Genomic DNA, 18,993 nt, shown 5'->3' with positions numbered 1-18,993 from the left:
GGGAACCGAAACCTGCAGTTCCAGCAAAGGTAATAGGTTTTTGACAACTATGAGAGACAATTACCTTTCACAACTGGTTCAGGACCCAACAAGAGGGGGGGCACTGCTAGACCTAATATTAACAAACAGGCCAGACCGCATATCAAATGTAAGGGTTGAGGGTCACTTGGGTAATAGTGATCACAAATTAATAAGTTTTCATGTATCCTTAAATAAGATGAGTAGTAGAGGGGTTACAAGGACACTAAACTTCAGGAAGGCAAATTTCCAACGGATGAGAGAGGATCTTGGGGCAATTAACTGGGACGATATCCTGAGACATAAAAATACACAAAGAAAATGGGAGACGTTTATTAGCATCCTGAATAGGACCTGTGCACAATATATACCGTATGGGAATAAACATGCGAGAAATAGGAGGAAACCACTATGGCTAAATAGAGCTGTAAGGGGTGCAATAAGAGATAAAAAATAAAATTAAAGCAAGTAGGTAGTGATGAGGCATTAAATAAATACAGAAAATTAAATAAATTCTGTAAAAAGCAAATCAAGACAGCAAAGATTGAGACAGAGAGACTCATTGCCAGAGAAAGTAAAAATAATCCCAAAATATTCTTTAACTACGTAAATAGTAAGAAGCTAAAAAATGATAGTGTTGGCCCCCTAAAAAATAGTCTGGGTGAAATGGTGGATGAGGAAAAAGCCAATATGCTAAATGACTTTTTTTCAACAGTATTTACACAAGAAAATCCCATGACGGATTATATGATCAGGGATAAAAATTCTCCATTAAATGTCACCTGCTTAACCCATCAGGAAGTACGGCGGCGTCAAAAAATCACTAAAACTGACAAATCCCCGGGCCCGGAGGGGATACACCCCGGAGTACTGCAGGAATTAAGCGCAGTCATAGATAGACCATTATTTTTATTCTTTAAAGATTCCATAATAACAGGGTCTGTACCACAGGACTGGCGTATAGCAAATGTGGTGCCAATATTCAAAAAGGGGACAAAAACTGAACTTGGAAATTATAGGCCAGTAACCTCAACTGTGGGTAAAATCCTGGTGGGTTTTCTAAGAGATACTATACTGGAGTATCTGGAGAAGTATAACCTCATGACCCAATATCAACATGGGTTTACAAGGGACCGTTCCTGTCAGACTAATCTGATAAGCTTTTATGAAGAGGTAAGTTCAGGACTAGACCAAGGGAATGCAGTGGATGTGGTGTACATGGACTTTTCAAAAGCTTTTGATACGGTGCCACACAAAAGGTTGATACATAAAATGAGAACAATGGGGATAGAGGAAAATATGTGTAGGTGGGTTAAGAGCTGGCTCAGGGATAGGAAACAAAGGGTGGTTATTAATGGAGCACATTCGGACTGGGTCACGGTTAGCAGTGGGGTACCACAGGGGTCAGTTTTGGGCCTGCTTCTTTTTAACATATTTATTAATGACCTTGTAGGGGGCATAGAGAGTATAATTTAAATATTTGCAGATGACACGAAACTCTGCAGGGTAATCAATACAGAGGAGGACAATTTTATATTACAGGAGGATTTTTGTAAACTAGAAGCTTGGGCTGATAAATGGCAAATGAGCTTTAATGGGGATAAATGTAAGGTCATGCACTTGGGTAGAACAAACAAGATGTATAATTACGTGCTTAATTGTAAAACACTGGGCAAAACTGTCACTGAAAAAGACCTGGGTGTATGGGTGGACGACAAACTCACATTTAGTGGCCAGTGTCAGGCAGCTGCTGCAAAGGCAAATAAAATAATGGGATGCATTAAAAGAGGCATAGATGCTCATGAGGAGAAAATAATTTTACCTCTTTATAAGTCACTAGTGCGACCACACTTAGAACACTGTGTACAGTTCTGGTCTCCGGTGTATAAGACAGACATAGCTGAAATGGAGCGGGTGCAGAGAAGAGCGACCAAGGTTATTAGGGAACTAGGGGGTCTGCAATACCAAGACAGGTTATTACACTTGGGGTTATTTAGTTTGGAAAATCGAAGGCTTAGGGGTGATCTTATTACAATGTATAAATATATGCGGGGACAATACAAAGATCATATCATAGGAGCAAGGTCTGCTTTACCCTCCACATCTTGGGCAGCTTGTCCACCTCTAGTTTTCAAAAGATGTTCACATAAATAATTTTAATAATTAGGATCAATGGGCCTGCTACAATAGAGCAGTCAATTTAAAGTAGGTGATAGACGCACTATAAATGCACCATTTATTTCTGTGTCACAACCTGAAATAAGAAGTTCAGACACAATGGGGCCAATTCATGAAAGCTTTTACGACACAAAAGTGGAATAAGAGCTTTGAAAAGTCATATTTGAAAATTTTAGCACTCATGTCATTTTGGATCAACTCTGCCGAAATGGGAGTGTGGGTGTTGTTGCTACTCGCTCCCATTTATTTATTAAAATCTGCGGGTGTTTTGTATGCCAGAAATGCTACTCCAGTCTCTGAGGCACATGCCACTTACTAGAGGCTATCAATGAATTTGGCGCCAGGTACTCATTCAAGACTGGCAAAGCACGAGCTTAGGCTACACTAGTCTGGATGAATCTGCCACCTAGACCTCCCAAATGATACCAACATAGACGACACAATTTGAGCCAACAAATGCACAAAGGATAGTAAATGGCCACTTCATGATTTTTTTATATTATTACTTAGCCAAAACTGAAGAAAATCAGTATGAATAAATAATATTAAACCACAATTATAGCAAACAAAAACTGCACAGCAAATGTTATTCCGTAACATAACACAGAAGTCCCAGGCAGCCACCACCGAAAAGAGCACAAGAAAATACACAAAAGCAGCTGCTATTTTTCCAAGCATGCATGAATATTAATTATCTGATTATACAGGGATACGAATGGCACCGATGCCAAAGCTGGAGATGCTGAATATTTATTGAAATACACATTCAATAAAAACAAACAAGTGCAGTGTTATTAACAATCGCTGCTACTATCAATCTTGTACATAAACTCACCATTTTCCTGGGGCAATAGCAACCTACACAAAAGGCATTTTGTAATCTATCCAGAAATAAAATGTTTGATTTAACTCCCTAAATGCCATGAAACTAATCAGATAAGGATTCACAACACAACCTTTTCAATGTGTTTTCATGTCTAAAGGCCCTTTTACATTTAGCGATGCACCAGCGATCCGACCAGCGATCCCACCCGGTCAGGATCGCTGGTGCATCGCTAAATGATCGCTAGTGAGCTTTCACACAGAAAGATCTCACAGCGATGCAGCAGCGACGCAGCGCACAATACTCACCTTTCACACACAGCGATCCTGGCGTCCTCCCGCCCGCGTCCAGCGTCGCTCGTCGTCACAGCAGGAAGTCTCAGCAGGAAGCGCCCGACGAGAAATGGAGCCGGACATTCTCGCGCGATCAGCGATGGACAGCGGGGGAGCCGGTCGGAGGTAAGTATCACACATAGCGATATCGCTAGCAATATCGCTATAACGTCACAAAACCAGTGACGTTTTAGCGATATTGCTAGCGATATTGCTTAGTGTAAAACCCCCTTAAGCCTTGTGAATGGTTTTAAGGATTGTTTCTAAAAGTATGTGCACATAATGTCTTTTCAGGTGGATTCAGCCCCGAACCTGCCTGAAGAGTGCCAATAGATGCCCAAACAATGAACGTATGCACTGCAATGTCAAAACAACATGCTGTGCAAATGTTCTCAATTTTTGTCACTTTTAGCCACTCCAGGTTTTGAAAGCCATTAAGCAGCTAAAAGAAGTGTTCTGACTATTCCTCAGGCAGCTTCCGATTGAAAGCTGCCACTATTAGACAGGAGGGACTAGCCTTGCACAATCCCAGCCAACGGTTTAGGTCAGTGCTCTCTGGTCGAGGATAAGAGCTGCATGAATTTCCAAAGTTTGCAGCATTTAATTTACTGGCCTGGTGTAACATCACCTGTGCGGCGCAGCACATACAAGTTACAACTCGCCAACCCAGCTAATCATGAGACAAGCCTGGGATTCTGGAGGGAAAGGAAATTTGCGTAAGGCTAGGTTCACACTGCGTTAGAGCAGTCCATTCAACGCACATCTGGAATCTCATTGGTCGGCAATTACAAAGGGAGGTGCCAGCAGTGGATATTGATAATTTGTGAGCCTTAGTGGCAGAACTGCCTTAGTGGCAGAACTTTTCTCAGACAACCAACCTCACTAATAGCATGCCAATGCGTGCAAGTGCATGTATTTCTGTGTGCGAAGCTCATACTCGCTATACAATAAATTTATTTGTTTTAAAAAAAACAAAACTGTTACATGTTTTCATCATTTGCATCTCATTCACATGTCTATTGATCCTGTGATTTTGATAATTCTATGGCTTTCCTTTTCCGAAGTAGCAATTTCCATGTTGAGGAGTATATATATTATATGGTGTTCTGACCACTTTTTATTTATTTATTTTTGTCAGAATGATTAACAAGATGTATTTTTGGTATGTATCATTTATTTTTACTGTGTTACTTTTACAGATCAGTTTCAGTAATACAAATGTGTACTTTCTTTACATATATACAGATGTTTAGTAATTAAATATTTTTTATTTTACTTTTTCGTTCATTATTTATCTTTTTTTTTTATAAAATTTTATTGGACGAAGGACTAAGATCCGAAACACACGTCGGGGAGTGTGCCGCACCTGCATCCACCAGGTAATAACAGACTCTCTCCTGTTCTCCCATCATCCTGCAGTGACTATTATTGCGCTTACCACAGCACTGCTCCACTGTTCCCTCGTGCCACTCTGGATCTTCACCCAGCCTCCTATATAAAAAGCCTTATAAACACATATGTATCATTAAATACCTTCCTTCTGCCTTTTAGGTTCAGGTCTTGGGCCCCATACCTCTTACATGGGATAAATATCTATACAGTGGTAGCAATATATATTACCATACAGATACTCAGCTCTACAGCAGGACTATTGTAGATCTTGGATGTTATTTACATTTATTTCACCTGGTGATTCTGCTGTTTTTTTACAACTTTTACCATGTAGAATTCTATTTTATCTTTAATGTGCGGGCACCCTTGTGTTGTGGTGTTACCACATACCAACTGTTGTGTTTAATAAAGGTATTTTATTACAATATAACTGTTCCTATTTTTCCTTGACCGTACGATCTATATAGGCAGAGACTTGGTCTGTAGAGTCCATTTTTTCTGGTGAGTCTAAAGAACACCTATCAGACATTGTCTTGTAGATATATAACAGTAAACGCACTTAAACAAGAACGTGCAAAACGCACAGAGATAATACTTTGTTGGCCCTGATGATGGTCTATAAATGAATGGCTCCATCCACATCTCCATCTTGGCTTCTATTGACAATACCAGCCAAAATGCAGTGTCATGCCCAACAGACTCCACTGACCTATAAATGGAGCCTCAAAATCAATTTCCTACAATAATAATTTCCACAATTTGATGTGTTAATAAAAATGTTCCTGTGCTGAGATAATCTTATAAATGTGCCCCTGCTATGTACTGTGTAATGGCTGTGTCTGACCGTACAGGAACATGGCCTGATCATACCACAGCTCCTGGGCAGGAGAAGGGGGGGGGGGTAGTATACAGACACTACAGCATGGGTTCCCAAATGATTTTTTCTTTTAAGTATAACATTGATAAAAACAGGCAGTGAAATCTTTTACCTCACAAAAAAAAAAAATCAGCTGCGATCCCGTGCTGTACTGTCTGTGTACTCTTTTGTTATCTTGCCTGCCCAGGAAATGTGGTATGATCAGACCATTTTTTTTTTTTTACACAGTACATAGCAGGGACAGATTTATAAGAATGTCTCAGCACAGGAACATTTTATTTAAAACACATCCAATTGTGGAAGTTATTATTATTCCAAGATCTATTAATTAAAATAAACTTTTATTCGTAGGAAAACTCCTTTAAACACTGCATGAAGAGATCAAATGTCACTTATAACCAGGACAAAAGAAAGGGTACTCACGTAGCTCCCCAACTTTGAGGATTTCACAAAGCATCTTTGTAAGTTCAATGCTGCTACGACCAAAGGGACATTCATGCTTGTCTTCCCGACTGCTGTTTTCCAAGACAATCTGTAATGACAGCAACTATCATAAGGATCATAGTGTTTGTGGAACTTCTAAAGTACTTTAATAATTCTCATGGCATTTAATCACAGCACTAAAGCTCACACACATCTAAAGCTCTGCCAATACCGGCTGCAGATGATCCCCACCAGAGTGCCACACTTCTGAGTAAAGGAGAGCGTGTAGAACATCCAGCTTATATTAACTGTAACTCCACTGTCAGTGTTAGGCAGCTGAACGCTACTCATGCCTTTTATTAAACGGAGCCCTTTGATGCAATAACCTCACATATCAGATGTGAAGCATAGGTGAGTGTGTGTAATTGGCAAACACTTTCAGCTACATGACTTAAGCTTGTACCATTTTACATTGTTGATACAATTCACTTTCAGCAATAACCGCCACAATATGGAAAGAGAGATAAGGGGAAAACCACAAAAGATAAATAAAAGAAATGAAACCCGTTGGGCGAGTGCACATGCGGTTCTGGAGACGGCAAATGAACCTGTCTAGAGCCTTATTACTTATACAGAATTCACCGCGTACCCCATAGTTTAAATGAAAACGCACACGCTCTAATGCAGTCCATAGACTTGCTATTATTAGATTATAAAAAGACCTTTTGTATGTGACATTCTTCAGTCATCCTCAGAAAGCAGAACGGAGACTATTTTTATTGATGCTATTCAGCTATAAATGCACCCTCTAGCTTTTCTGTAGCTCAAAAAGCTTCACTTAGATTGAAAGGTAACTGTGGGAGTTCAATGCCAGTTACAGAAGGAAAAACATACCATAGCATATTGCCATTCCTGTATGCTGCTCACACTAGGCATTTTAGGATCAATGCTGTGCACGTCAATCCTACTGATAAAATGCGTAATGGAGACCTCAGGGAAAAACTTCAATATGTTATGAGGAGGACTTTCACACACCTACAAGTCAAGGTAGATTAGTCAAACTGACACTACACAGAGGTTATGCAAACCAGACTAAATTGAAACCAGAGTCTTCCCTTGGATAGTAGCTATACACTCTGAGGGTGCGCTCCGTAAGACCCCTAAATTAGGGAGCTGGGGACCTCAGGCTATTGTGTAAAAACACAACAGTTTTTATAGCCAGAATAGCATCAATGTTGTCCAGAGACGAAATAAGGAAGAGCTGCTAGCTAAAGGAATTGCAGCTGGGCCACTACCGGGCCCCACCTGCACTCCTGCTCTCGTGGATCTGCTCTCCCTGGTCCCCCATTGGCCACAGCTTTACTTCTTAGATCCCTTGGGGGCATCAATTAGATGTTCTTTCGTCACCTATCTGCAATTCCTTTAGCTAGCAGCCCTTCCTTATTTTGTCTCTGCACTATATTAATCTGGCATTTCCTTCTGCCTGTGTTTTCATTTAGATATAGCCTAATAGCGCTGAAAAGATCTGTATGATCTGTTTCCTTACTAACACACTAGAAGCCAACCAACCCTGGAGTATCCAACCATTTTTCCCAAGTTTTGTGAATGCCACATTTTAATGGGAAAAAAAAAGTCTGATCAGGAAAAAACATGTGAATGGAGAAAACTGCAATTTCAGACAGTCCATGGACAATGGTAGTGGAAACAATTGAAAATAAGGGTCTCACTTGAAATTTTGAATTTCAAAGGCCAATCTTTAGTGTGGCCATGAGATATGCAGCTGCGAAAGGAGTCTAGCAGCAGCAGCAGCTCTCTCATAGAAAGCATGAGCGCTAGGATGAGCGTTCCTCTGTACGGTAAAGTCTGGAGAGATCATTAAGCCAAAAACTATCCAACATATAGAGGGGCCTCTAGACGCAATGAAAACAATGCAGACGTACAGGCACTCTGTATAATGTATATAAAAGGTACTAAGACCCTTACCCGTATATAAGCGTCCTGATGATGCTTAGCAAAGTACAGCATGTTGTCAAGGGCCAGCATCCCCGGAGGAGTGTGGGTAAAATCCAGAGCAGGATTTACATTGTTCTGCAAAAGATATCACACAGGATAAACATTGAGAGAAACATTTATGCTCATATTTCAAAATCAGAATTTATTTTCTTTCTGAATAAACCCAACATTTATATTTTATTTGGCACTATCTTCCTATAGCCCTTATGCCAAAACATCTTTTACCACTTTTATAACTTTGCATTTTAGGAGTCATAACTTTCATCTATTTAACTCCTTCAAACACGGGCCTGTACACCAATTTTTACAATTCTGAAAAGTGTCAATTTATGTGCTAATAACTCTAGAACGCTTCAATGGATTCCACTGATTCTGAGAATGTTTATCCGTGACATATTTTACTTCATAATCGTGATAAAATTAGTTCAATATGACTTAAGTTTATTTGTCAAAAAAATTCTGAAATTTGGTATAAATTTTCCAATTTTCAATTTATTTTTTACTAGCTAAAGAGCCCGGCGTTGCCTGGGCATAGTAACCAACTGTGGTTAGTAATAACAAATTATAATGATTATATTGAACATAAAAACATTTCACATCATATATTCAACACTACAGATTTGCAACACAATTTAACTAAACGATTACCTACGTATTGATAGTATTTTATTTTCAACTCATTCAAGATTTTTGGTTTTTCCTTTCGGTGCAAAGATGAACAGATTTTTGGTAGTTCCAACTCTTAAACAGACCACGTAAAGTTGACCATGAGAAAAGCATGGAGATTGCAAATCGATCCCTACTACTTTCAAGGACTGTCCCTGAGCATTGATAATGGACATTGCAAATAGCAGTTGAACTGGAAACTGGAGGCGTTTATATTCAAAAAACAAATCAGATTGAAAGAGTGGAATGAAAATGTCCTTTCCTTTGGCACATCCTGTTTCTGAGCTGTGTATCTAACCCTATCCTGTGTGATAATGTCTGCTGAGCTGTGTACCTAATCCTCTCCTTTGTGATACTTTCTGCTGAGCTGTGCATCTAATCCTATCGTGTTACTGACTGCTCAGTCGTGTATCTAATCCTATCCTGTGTGATACTGACTGCTGAGCAGTGTATCTAATCCTATCCTGTGTGATACCGACTGCTGAGCAGTGTATCTAATCCTATCCTGTGTGATACCGACTGCTGAGCAGTGTATCTAATCCTATCCTGTGTGATACTGACTGCTGAGCCGTGTACCTAATCCTATCATGTGTGTTACTGACTGCTGAGCAGGGCTGTGGAGTCGGTAAGCCAAACCTGCGACTCCGACTCCTCAATTTCCCTTACACCGACTCCGACTCCAACTCCGACTCCACGACTCCGACTCCGACTCCAACACATATTGCTTATATTTAAGTGAAAAATTTATTGTAGTACAATGTGAACATCAGACATTTAATCATTTTTATGATCCAATAATCAAGATATTTAGATAGAACAGAATATATATTGGTGTACTACCCGGTTTTCATTCTTTTTGGTACAGATACGATATGGATAGACAAATATGGATAAATGGATAGATAGAGCAGATTTCTAATCTGCTTTTGCTATTGAAAACATTATCTATGAGCTCAAAAACCTTTCAGGTGATGCAGTTTTTTAAAAAGATGATCAGCTTTTGCAGCTGAAAAACGTATCCTCAAAAAACACAGGAACTCCAACTCCGACTCCACCAAAATGAGCACCGACTCCACAGCCCTGCTGCTGAGCCATGTATCTAATCCTATTCTGTGTGATACTGTCTGCTGAGCCGTGTATCTAATTCTATTTTGTGTGATACTGTGTGCTGAGCTGTGTATCTAATCCTATCTTGTGTGATACTGACTGCTGAGCTGTGTATCTAATCCTATCTTGTGTGATACTGACTGCTGAGCTGTGTATCTAATCCTATCCTGTGTGATACTGACTGCTGAGCCATGTGTCTAATCCTCTCCTGTGTGATACTGACTGCTGAGCTGTGTATCTAATCCTATCCTGTGTGATACTGACATCTGAGCCATGTATCTAATCCTATCCTGTGTGATACTGGGCTCCCCCTGCAGTCTGTGTCAGAGGGTGGTCTGTGTTGGCACAGTAATAAATTGTGTTCTTTCCAGCTTTACAGAAGGACGATAACACCATAGAAATGATAAGAATAATAGGCCAAATTGTTTGGTGAATTCGCCTCACAACATAGCCTATGACGCTCTCGGGGTCCAGACGTGTGACTGTGCAAAATTTTGTGGCTGTAGCTGCGACGGTGCAGATGCCAATCCCGGACATACATACATACATACATACATACACTTTTTCCCCATTATGCACCTAGGGGCAAAATTGTTTGGTGAATTGGAACGCGCAGGGTTAAAATTTCACCTCACAACATAGCCTATGACGCTCTCTGGTCCAGACGTGTGATTGTGCAAAATTTTGTGGCTGTAGCTGTGACGGTGCAGATGCCAATCCCGGACATACACACATACATACAAACATACACACACACATCCATTCAGCTTTATATATTAGATTTTTATGCCCTTAACCACTTAACGCCCAATGACATGCACTGTCCATCATTGGGTGCCTCCTCCTGTTTGCTGCGGGCTCCGGCGCTGAGCCCACACCTATTCTGGCACATGATAGCTGATCTGATCAGCTGCCATGTGCTCCTAACAGGCGAGGGTGTAATCGTGATCCACCCCCGGCTGTTACCATGCTAAATGTCGCTGTCAATCTCTGACAGCGGCACTTAACATGCACGTGCAGGAAGCTCGTCGCAAACCACGCCCATCGGCGCCCATGTATCATAGCAAGCGAGCAGATGCCTTGCTCTATATAGCAAAGGCAATCAGATAATCGCAGCTTCTAGTCTTCCATGGAGACTATTGAAGCAAGGAAAAAGTTAAAAAAAATATTTGTTTTTAAAAATATTTAAAAAATAAAAAAGTTTAAATCAACCCCCACTGAAAATAAAATGAAAAAATAAAATAAAATAAAAAAAACACATATTTGGTATTGCTGTGTTCAGAATCGCCCAATGTATCAATATATAAAAAGAATAAATCTGATCGGTAAACAGCTTAACGTGAAAAATCAAAATGTCAGAATTACGTTTTTTTTGTTCACCGCAACATTGCTTTGAAATGCAATACCGGGCGATCAAAACATTGTGTCTACCCCCAAATGGCGTCAATATAAACGTCAGCTTGACATGCAAAAAACAAGCCCTCACCCAGCTCTAGATCCCAGAAAATGGAGTTTCAGACAATGGTGACTTTTTTTTGTCAACCTGAATTTTTTTTACCACTGAAATAAAAAAGAACCTATACATGTTTGGTATCGATAAACTCATAATGACCTGGGGAATCATATCATAATGGCATGTCAGTTTTAGCATTTAGTGAATATGGTAGAAAAAAAAATTTAAAGTTGCAGTTTTTTTGCAATTTCACTGTACTTGGAATTTTTTTCCTGTTTTCCAGTACACTAAACGCAAAAACGGAAATACCCATGGTCCTTAGGGTTTTAAATCAGAGAGCTATGTCACACACAATAGTTAATAAATAATATTTCCCACATGTCTACTTTACAGCTGCACAATTTTTAAAAGATATTTTTTGTCTTAGGAAGTTAGAAAGGTAAAAGTTGACCAGCGATTTCTCATTTTTACAACAAAATTTGCAAAACCATTTTTTAGGGACTACATCACATTTGAAGTGACTTTAGGGGGTTTGCATGACAGAAAATACACAAAATTGACACCATTCTAAAAACTGCACCCCTCAAGGTGCTCAAAATCACATTCAAGAAGTTTATTAACCTTTCAGGTGCTTCACAGGAGCTGAAGCAAAAAATGAACATCTATCTTTTTGTTCACAAAAAAATTATTTTAGTCCCAATTTTTTTATTTTCACAAGGGTAACAGGATGAAATGAATCCCAAAATTTGTTGTGAAATTTCTCCCGAGCACGCGTGGGGGGGAACTACTGTTTGGGCACTCAGAAGCAAAGGAGAGACATTTGACATTTTGAATGCAAAATTTGCTGCAATAAATAGATGATGACATGTTGCTTTTGGAGAACCTCTGATCTGCCTAAACATTGGAAACCACCCTACAAGTGATACCATTTCGGAAACTAGACCCCTCGGGCAACTTATCTAGTTTTTTGGTGAGCACCTTTAACCCAAAGGTGCTTCACAGAATTTTATAACGTTGAGCCGTGAAAATATAAGATTGCATTTTTCCCACAAAATGTTCTTTTAACCTTAATTTATTTTATTGTCACAAGGGTAAAAGGAAAAAACGCATTGCATAAAATGTTGCGCTATTTCTCCTTAGTACGCAGCTACCCAAAATGTGGAGGAAAACTACTGTTTGTACACACAACAGGGCTCAGAAAGGAAGGAATGATGTTTTGAAACACAGATGAAATGGTCTGTGTGTCATGTTGTGTTTGGAGAGCTCCTGATGTGCCTTAACAGTGGAAACGCCCCACAAATGACCACATTTTTAGAAACTAGGCCTCTCAAGAAATATATCTAGACGTGTGGTGATCACCTTGGAACCACAAGTGCTTCACAAAATTTTACAACATTGATCTGTGAAATTGAAAAAAAATGTATATTTTTCCCACAAAAATGTTGTATTAGCCACCAATTTTTTAATTTTCCCTAGGATAGAAGAAAATGGACCCCAAAAATTGTTGTGTAATTTCTCCTGAACAAACAGATACCCCATACCATATGTGGTCAAAAACTAATTTTGTGGCACAGTCCAAAGCTCAGAAGGGAAGAAGCGCCATTTTGGAGTTCACATATTGCTGGACTGGTTTAAGGGAGCCATGTCACATTGGCAGACCCCTGAGGTGCTAGAACAGCAGAACCCCCTATAAATATAATTTATTAATCTTTTGAAATGACTGACAGCACTGTAGTTGATCTAAAATAAAATTAATCATCAAAAATACAATTTTCCTAATAAGCTTAACACAGTGGGTTTAAAAACTGGATTTTTTTAGTTTAAATATTTATATTTTTCCCAATACTTACGTACTAGTCCCAGAAGGATACCTGAACATTCAATCCTTTGATCGCATTGATAACACACTGCACCACTCTCATGGTGCAGTGCAGTGTTTTATTGACAGGTAACCAATAGGATGCATATACGGCAGACACAGAGGCAATTATTTGACCTCCAGTTTCTATAGTAACCAATCGGCACCCTGCAAACACGCTGTGTAGGTGCTGATGAACTAACAGAGGGAGCAACCTCCCTCTGTCAAACTCTTGAAGTGGCACTGTCACTACTGATACCAGAATCTACGAGGTTAAAGTGATGGGACCATAGCTAGCTCTGGTCCGTGGACATGTAAAAGAACTCAACTGCACATGACTGCCAGCTTCCGCAGTACATGAAGAAACACAAGGAAGATCAAATATAACTTACAGTACTTTAATTAGATTGGACTGCAAATATATTCCACAGACACTTATCACACATCAGATTAGTTTTGAAATGAATTTAACCAATCAATACTAAAGACATTTGAAGATGAAAGTCCATATATAAATCCAGTTAATCAATTTGCATTTCATGCTTCTATAACACTGGAAATGAAAAACAAACTTACAACATTTAATTCAAATCTGTTTGAAACCGTAACTGAAGGCATTCTGGGTGGTGTGAAACTAAAATGGATTTTAATCCTAAACCTCTATTTAATGTAATAATCTATTCCCTTTTCTGATATGACTTTAATTACAAAGTCCCCATCGTTCCCTCACTACGCTAACTGCTTTACCCAGTTAGAACTGGGTCAATTTGCATGATTGGCCAGTATATACATAAGATTCTCCTAATGATCTTTTGGGATTTCTTGAAAGTTGTGACAAAGCCACATGTAATTTTATACCATCTTTACCAAATTTTTTGACAGTCATTTTTATTTCAGATTTTTTTTGTTGCAATCGGTGTTTTAGATTTTTGGTCCAGTTAAAAGCATTCTTAAAAATGTTTTCCGGATACCCTTTCTCATGGAAACTTTAATATTTTGGATTCAGTTATGAAATTAGTGTTTGTTGTGCAACTTTTTGAATCAGTCAATAATGCCATATAAAAGAAACAAAACAGGGCGCATCCACTGTGTGAAATCTTTAAAACACAATTGTAATGGTGAGGCAAGGAGAGACTCACCTGATAGGGTTGTGAACCTTCGGTCACAAAACCTACAAACGCATGAAACAGCTGCTGCAGTCTGCACAGGGTCCAAGGACTTGTAAGTGAAGATGGCTTTAAGGTGCAATGCATTGCATGCTTGTATCATGCCCTGATGAAGTGAGCTGGGACAGGCACCAATAAAGTTCCTTGAATTATACCTACAGCAGCGCAGTGTATCAATGCTGCCATATGGTATATTTTTAAACCGTCTGGGATAGTGGCTGCTCGAAAAATCAAGATATGGTAACTGTTGACATCAACATTCTTAAAATGGGTAGCTGTAATAATGTTCTCAGGATCATTTTTTGAAAGGATCAAATCCAGAAACTTGATTCTATTTTCAAAATAGGAAAAGGAAAAACTAAGGCCCCATTGATTTTTGTTGAGATAATCTACAAATAATTGAGCTTCATTTTTGGTAACTGTCCAAATGAAAAAAAGGTAATCTATCAACCTCTTATAAAATAATATGCGGTCCATAGGTAAGAGGGACTCAAAATGTGCCATAAATAAATTAGAATAGCTTAGAGTTAAATGTGTCCCCTTGGGACAGCCCCTCAACTGACAATAGGTCGCACCCTCAAATGAAAAAAATGTCATTAAAAAATCAATGCTCTGTAGCAAAAACTTTACCTGTTCGCTGCAAATAAATTTTTCCTTAGATAGAAAAAAGTCAACGGCTTTCAGACCCAAATCATGCTTAATATTGGAATATAATGAATTTACGCCTGATGCGAAATATGACATATTTCAAGGGAGTGATTTTATTTTATCTTGGTAATCAGATGATCTGAATCTCCAATATAGGAGGGTAATTAGCTTACAATCATCTGAAGGAATAAATCAATATAATGAGATAAATGTACTGTTGAGGACTAAGTACCAGAAATAAAAGGACAACAAGGAGGTTAGCTAAACCTTTATGGATTTTAGATACAAAAATATGGTAACTCAACGTTTGATGCATAGAAAATCATTTTCTTTATTTAAAAATTGTGATATATAGCAATCCTAATTAAAACATTATCATCTTCAAAACATTGTAATGAGAGATCATGAGATAATTTTTCATAATATTGCATATCACTAAGAAACGTGTAGGAGGATCACTGCATGATAAAGACACCTCCTCCTTTGCCTGTGGCCCGATTTAGAATCTGGCTGTTATTTTTCAAACATTTATTTGCATTGCGTTCTGCATGAGTAAGATGGTCTCTAATAAGATCTTTCTCAAATTTGAGGATAACATGATGTTTCTAAATGACTGCCCCGATAGTGTAGGGGGTAAAAAGAGGATTTAACCTTTCCATCTACTGTACATGAGGTACGAGATCTGCTGCATTGTCAGATAAAACAGTCATGGGTTCAATGGATTGATTGCTCTTCTTGTCAATAAATAAAAAAAATGTCCATGAAGGGTTAATTTTATTCTGAACTCATTGAGATCTATAAATAATCCAAAAGTATCTCATTTTGAGGCAAAAAGAGAGGTCCTTATGAATTTATTTTCCTGCTCTGTGTGTATTTTGATAGGTTTAAAAGCTGCAAATTCTGTTCATTTTTGGTCCAATATAAATCTAGAATCTTTTCTCCCTCTTTCTTATTCTGCAACCTAGTTTTCCCCGGGGCTTTTATTTTTATAGCCTTGTACGTATTTGTCTTGCTATTTGATTGACGTATCGGTGGAACAAATGTTGTAATTTTTATGTTCCGATGAGGAGTGACTTGGGGAGTCAATTATTTTGGTTTCCCATTGCTGCAAACAATGCCTAAAAAAATGGGAGAGGTAGGTGTAATAAAATTATCTGGAGTGGTGGACTGGGAGTATTCACTCTCTAATGGTTGAGGCTGTGTGCCCACATAAGCATTTTTTAAGTGGTTTTGAAGTGTTTGTCCTGGTCAAAACGCTTAAAAAATGCATAAAAGAAGCATCCCATTCATTTTAAAAGAATTCCGCACTTTTTGTGCACATTGATGCGTTTTTTTCCGCTCAAAAAATGCTTAGCGGCTAAAAACGCAGCATGCTCAAAAAGTTTGCAGAAAAGTCTGCGTTTTTGCTATTTTCTATGAGTCAGAAAACGCACGGGAAAAAACGCATCAAAAACGCGCGGAAAACACGCAAAAAACGTGCAGAAATAAAACACGCGTTTTCTGGGAAGGTGTCCGGTTTTGAAGCAAAAATTTTCTGCATACGTGGGCACATAGCCTGAAAGTCAGAATTGCAGGATTCTTCAATCCTGGTGTTGTTCACACTGGGTCTAATGGTGTTATTTAATTCAGTAAAACTAGTGGTGTGTGCTGTGAGAAAAGATACATAGATAACAAAAAGGTCATCTACTGAATCAACTTGGTCTTGCTCCACTGATTCGGTTACATCAGTTTGGGAGCTTTTTCTTGCACTGGCAGTAAGGCAGTGTGCACATGTAGCGTTTTTTGTGTTTTCGAGGCATTTTCTAATGCGCAATTTTGCTGTGAAAACACAAAAAAAAGCATCCCATGCAATCCTATGGCATTCCGCACATGCTGCGTATTTTTCCGTGGCGGAATCGCATCACGGAAAAATATGCAGCATGCTCATTCTTTGTGCAGAATCACGAGGATTCCGCACACATAGGAATGCATTGTTCAGCTTACTTTCTGCATGTGGCTATGGCCACCATGCGCAAAGTAAGCGGAAAATGTGCGGATGGTACCCAGGGTCTGGAGGAGAGGAGATTCTCCTCCAGGCTCTGGGTACCATATCCCTGTAAAAATAAGAATTTAAAAAAAAAAATGGTTTTATTCTCACCTTCCAGCATCCCACGCAGCATCAAAAGGCCTCAGCGATGCTCCGGCCAACTCCCATTCCCAGTGATGCCTTGCGACAATTACCTTTGATGATGTCGCAGTCTCGCGAGACCACTACGGTATTGCAAGACCGCGACGTCATCAAAGGTCATTGTCGCAAGGCATCGCCGGGAACAGAACTTGCCGGGAGCATCGCGAGGATCGGGAACGCTGCCTGGGAAACCGGAAGGTGAGAATATCACGATTTTTTATTTTTTTTAATTATTTTTAACTTTATATCTTTTTACTACTGATGCTGCATAGGCAGCCTCAATAGTAAAAAGTTGGTCACACTCGTCAAACACTATGTTTGACAAGTGTGACTAACCTGTCAATCAGTTTTCCAAGCGATGCCAAAGATCGCTAGGAAAACCGCTAGTATTCTGCAAGCTAATTATGCTTGCAAAACACTAGTTAAAACGCGAGAAATATGCGGGAATTACACATGCAGAATTCTAGCGTATTTCCCGCGGCAGGGAGTTGCGGAATTCCCGCGTCAATTCCGCAACGTGTGCACATAGCCTTAGATTGTCAGTGTGCTCTGAAGCAGAGGGTGTGGTTGACATGAAATCTCCACTTATTAACATGTTTGTAGTGGACAAATGTTTGGCAACAAATATTCGTGTGGTGGTAACAGATCCTTGATCTCGTGTGAAATCCGTGTGATTAGAAATGGATGATTGATTTCTGTGCTTTGAGGCAGTTTCTGAATACCACTGTGATTCACTTGTGCTATCCTTGTTTTGATATGTAGAAAATAGGAAGAAATCTTACTAATAGGAACAGGTTGTTTACCACCAACCTCAATGTTAGCAGAGGAGGTTCCGTGGGGCTCTTGGTATGGATTTATATTGCCAACTGTGTAACCGACCAGTTTGAAAATCATCATGGTCTCTGAATCATTTTATGGATTTTTGTTGTTGATGATTTCTGATTCTACTTTAGTGAGCCTAGTGGTGATATCTTGATGTTTGTACTCTTGAAATTCATTAAATTCAGATAATTTATCCCTGACATCTCTGGCTTCAATTAAAGCACAAGTAGCAATATTTTCCCATTTCAGAATAAGTCTAATCATTCCCAGTTGAACAAGTAATCATATATTGATCCCATTCCTTGGTGAAAAGAGGGTCATCTTTGGAAGTGGATGAGAATGGTATCCTCAAGCCACGTGGTACAATATTTTCATTCACATACATTTTCAAAAATAAAAACATCAATATTATGTTGAATTTCAATCTTATATAGATCCTCTAATTTTATAAAAATATCAGTCATTACTTTCAATTTATCAGCTAGCAGATGTAATGATGAAGATTGTACCAGATGAATGGGTGAAATATCAGTTTTACCAATAACTAGTTGTATGACCGTTCAGTCAATGGTTACAAAAGAAATGTTTCACATCAACTATTTTTTTCAATTGCAACACTTGTTTTGTTATTTATGTGCTTGATAGTGACTGCAAGCTCCAATAATGGACAAAAACATGGCACTCCTAGATGCATAGGTGCACAAGTATGATCCCAATCCTTTAATAAATTCGCAAAAGATATTTGGCCCTCATGTAATGCATTCAAACAGGAATATTTTATTGAATGTGGAATATCCAGAAAAAAATAAAGACGTTTCAGTCAATACAAGACCTTCGTCATTCATCTCGATGATGGGAGACTGAGTTCGGCAGCGCAGTCTGTAGCATTCACTGTTAAGGTATGTAGTGCGCCGTGAATCCTATTGGATTTTTAGATTATCTACCCTAGTGCTCAGAGTGTTCAATGAGGCTAATGAGAACACATGGTGAGGTGTTAAATGTAAGGAATAAAGGAATAAAAATACTTCCCTATGAAATCATATTCCAATG

At 38.9% G+C, this 18,993-nt stretch overlaps 1 protein-coding gene across 5 annotated transcripts in view; it reads right to left on the bottom strand.

Annotated features, from left to right (window-relative positions):
* ELMO1 (engulfment and cell motility 1) overlaps positions 1-18,993 on the bottom strand; it is a 569,414-nt gene that overhangs the window by 263,381 nt on the left and 287,040 nt on the right. For all 5 annotated transcript variants that reach the window (XM_073549986.1, XM_073549985.1, XM_073549983.1 and 2 more), the window contains 2 exons: positions 8,027-8,131; positions 6,044-6,152 (listed from right to left, as the gene is read on the bottom strand). In XM_073549986.1, the coding sequence (XP_073406087.1) occupies positions 6,044-6,152; positions 8,027-8,131 (214 nt within the window). The remainder of the gene's footprint in view (positions 1-6,043; positions 6,153-8,026; positions 8,132-18,993) is intronic.

Source organism: Dendrobates tinctorius, unplaced genomic scaffold, assembly GCF_039654945.1.
Source record: "Dendrobates tinctorius isolate UK_male_01 unplaced genomic scaffold, ASM3965494v1 ptg000162l, whole genome shotgun sequence".
NCBI lineage: Eukaryota > Metazoa > Chordata > Amphibia > Anura > Dendrobatidae > Dendrobates > Dendrobates tinctorius.
Note: the sequence above shows the minus strand (reverse complement) of the source record. Positions and strands in the feature narration are given on the sequence as shown.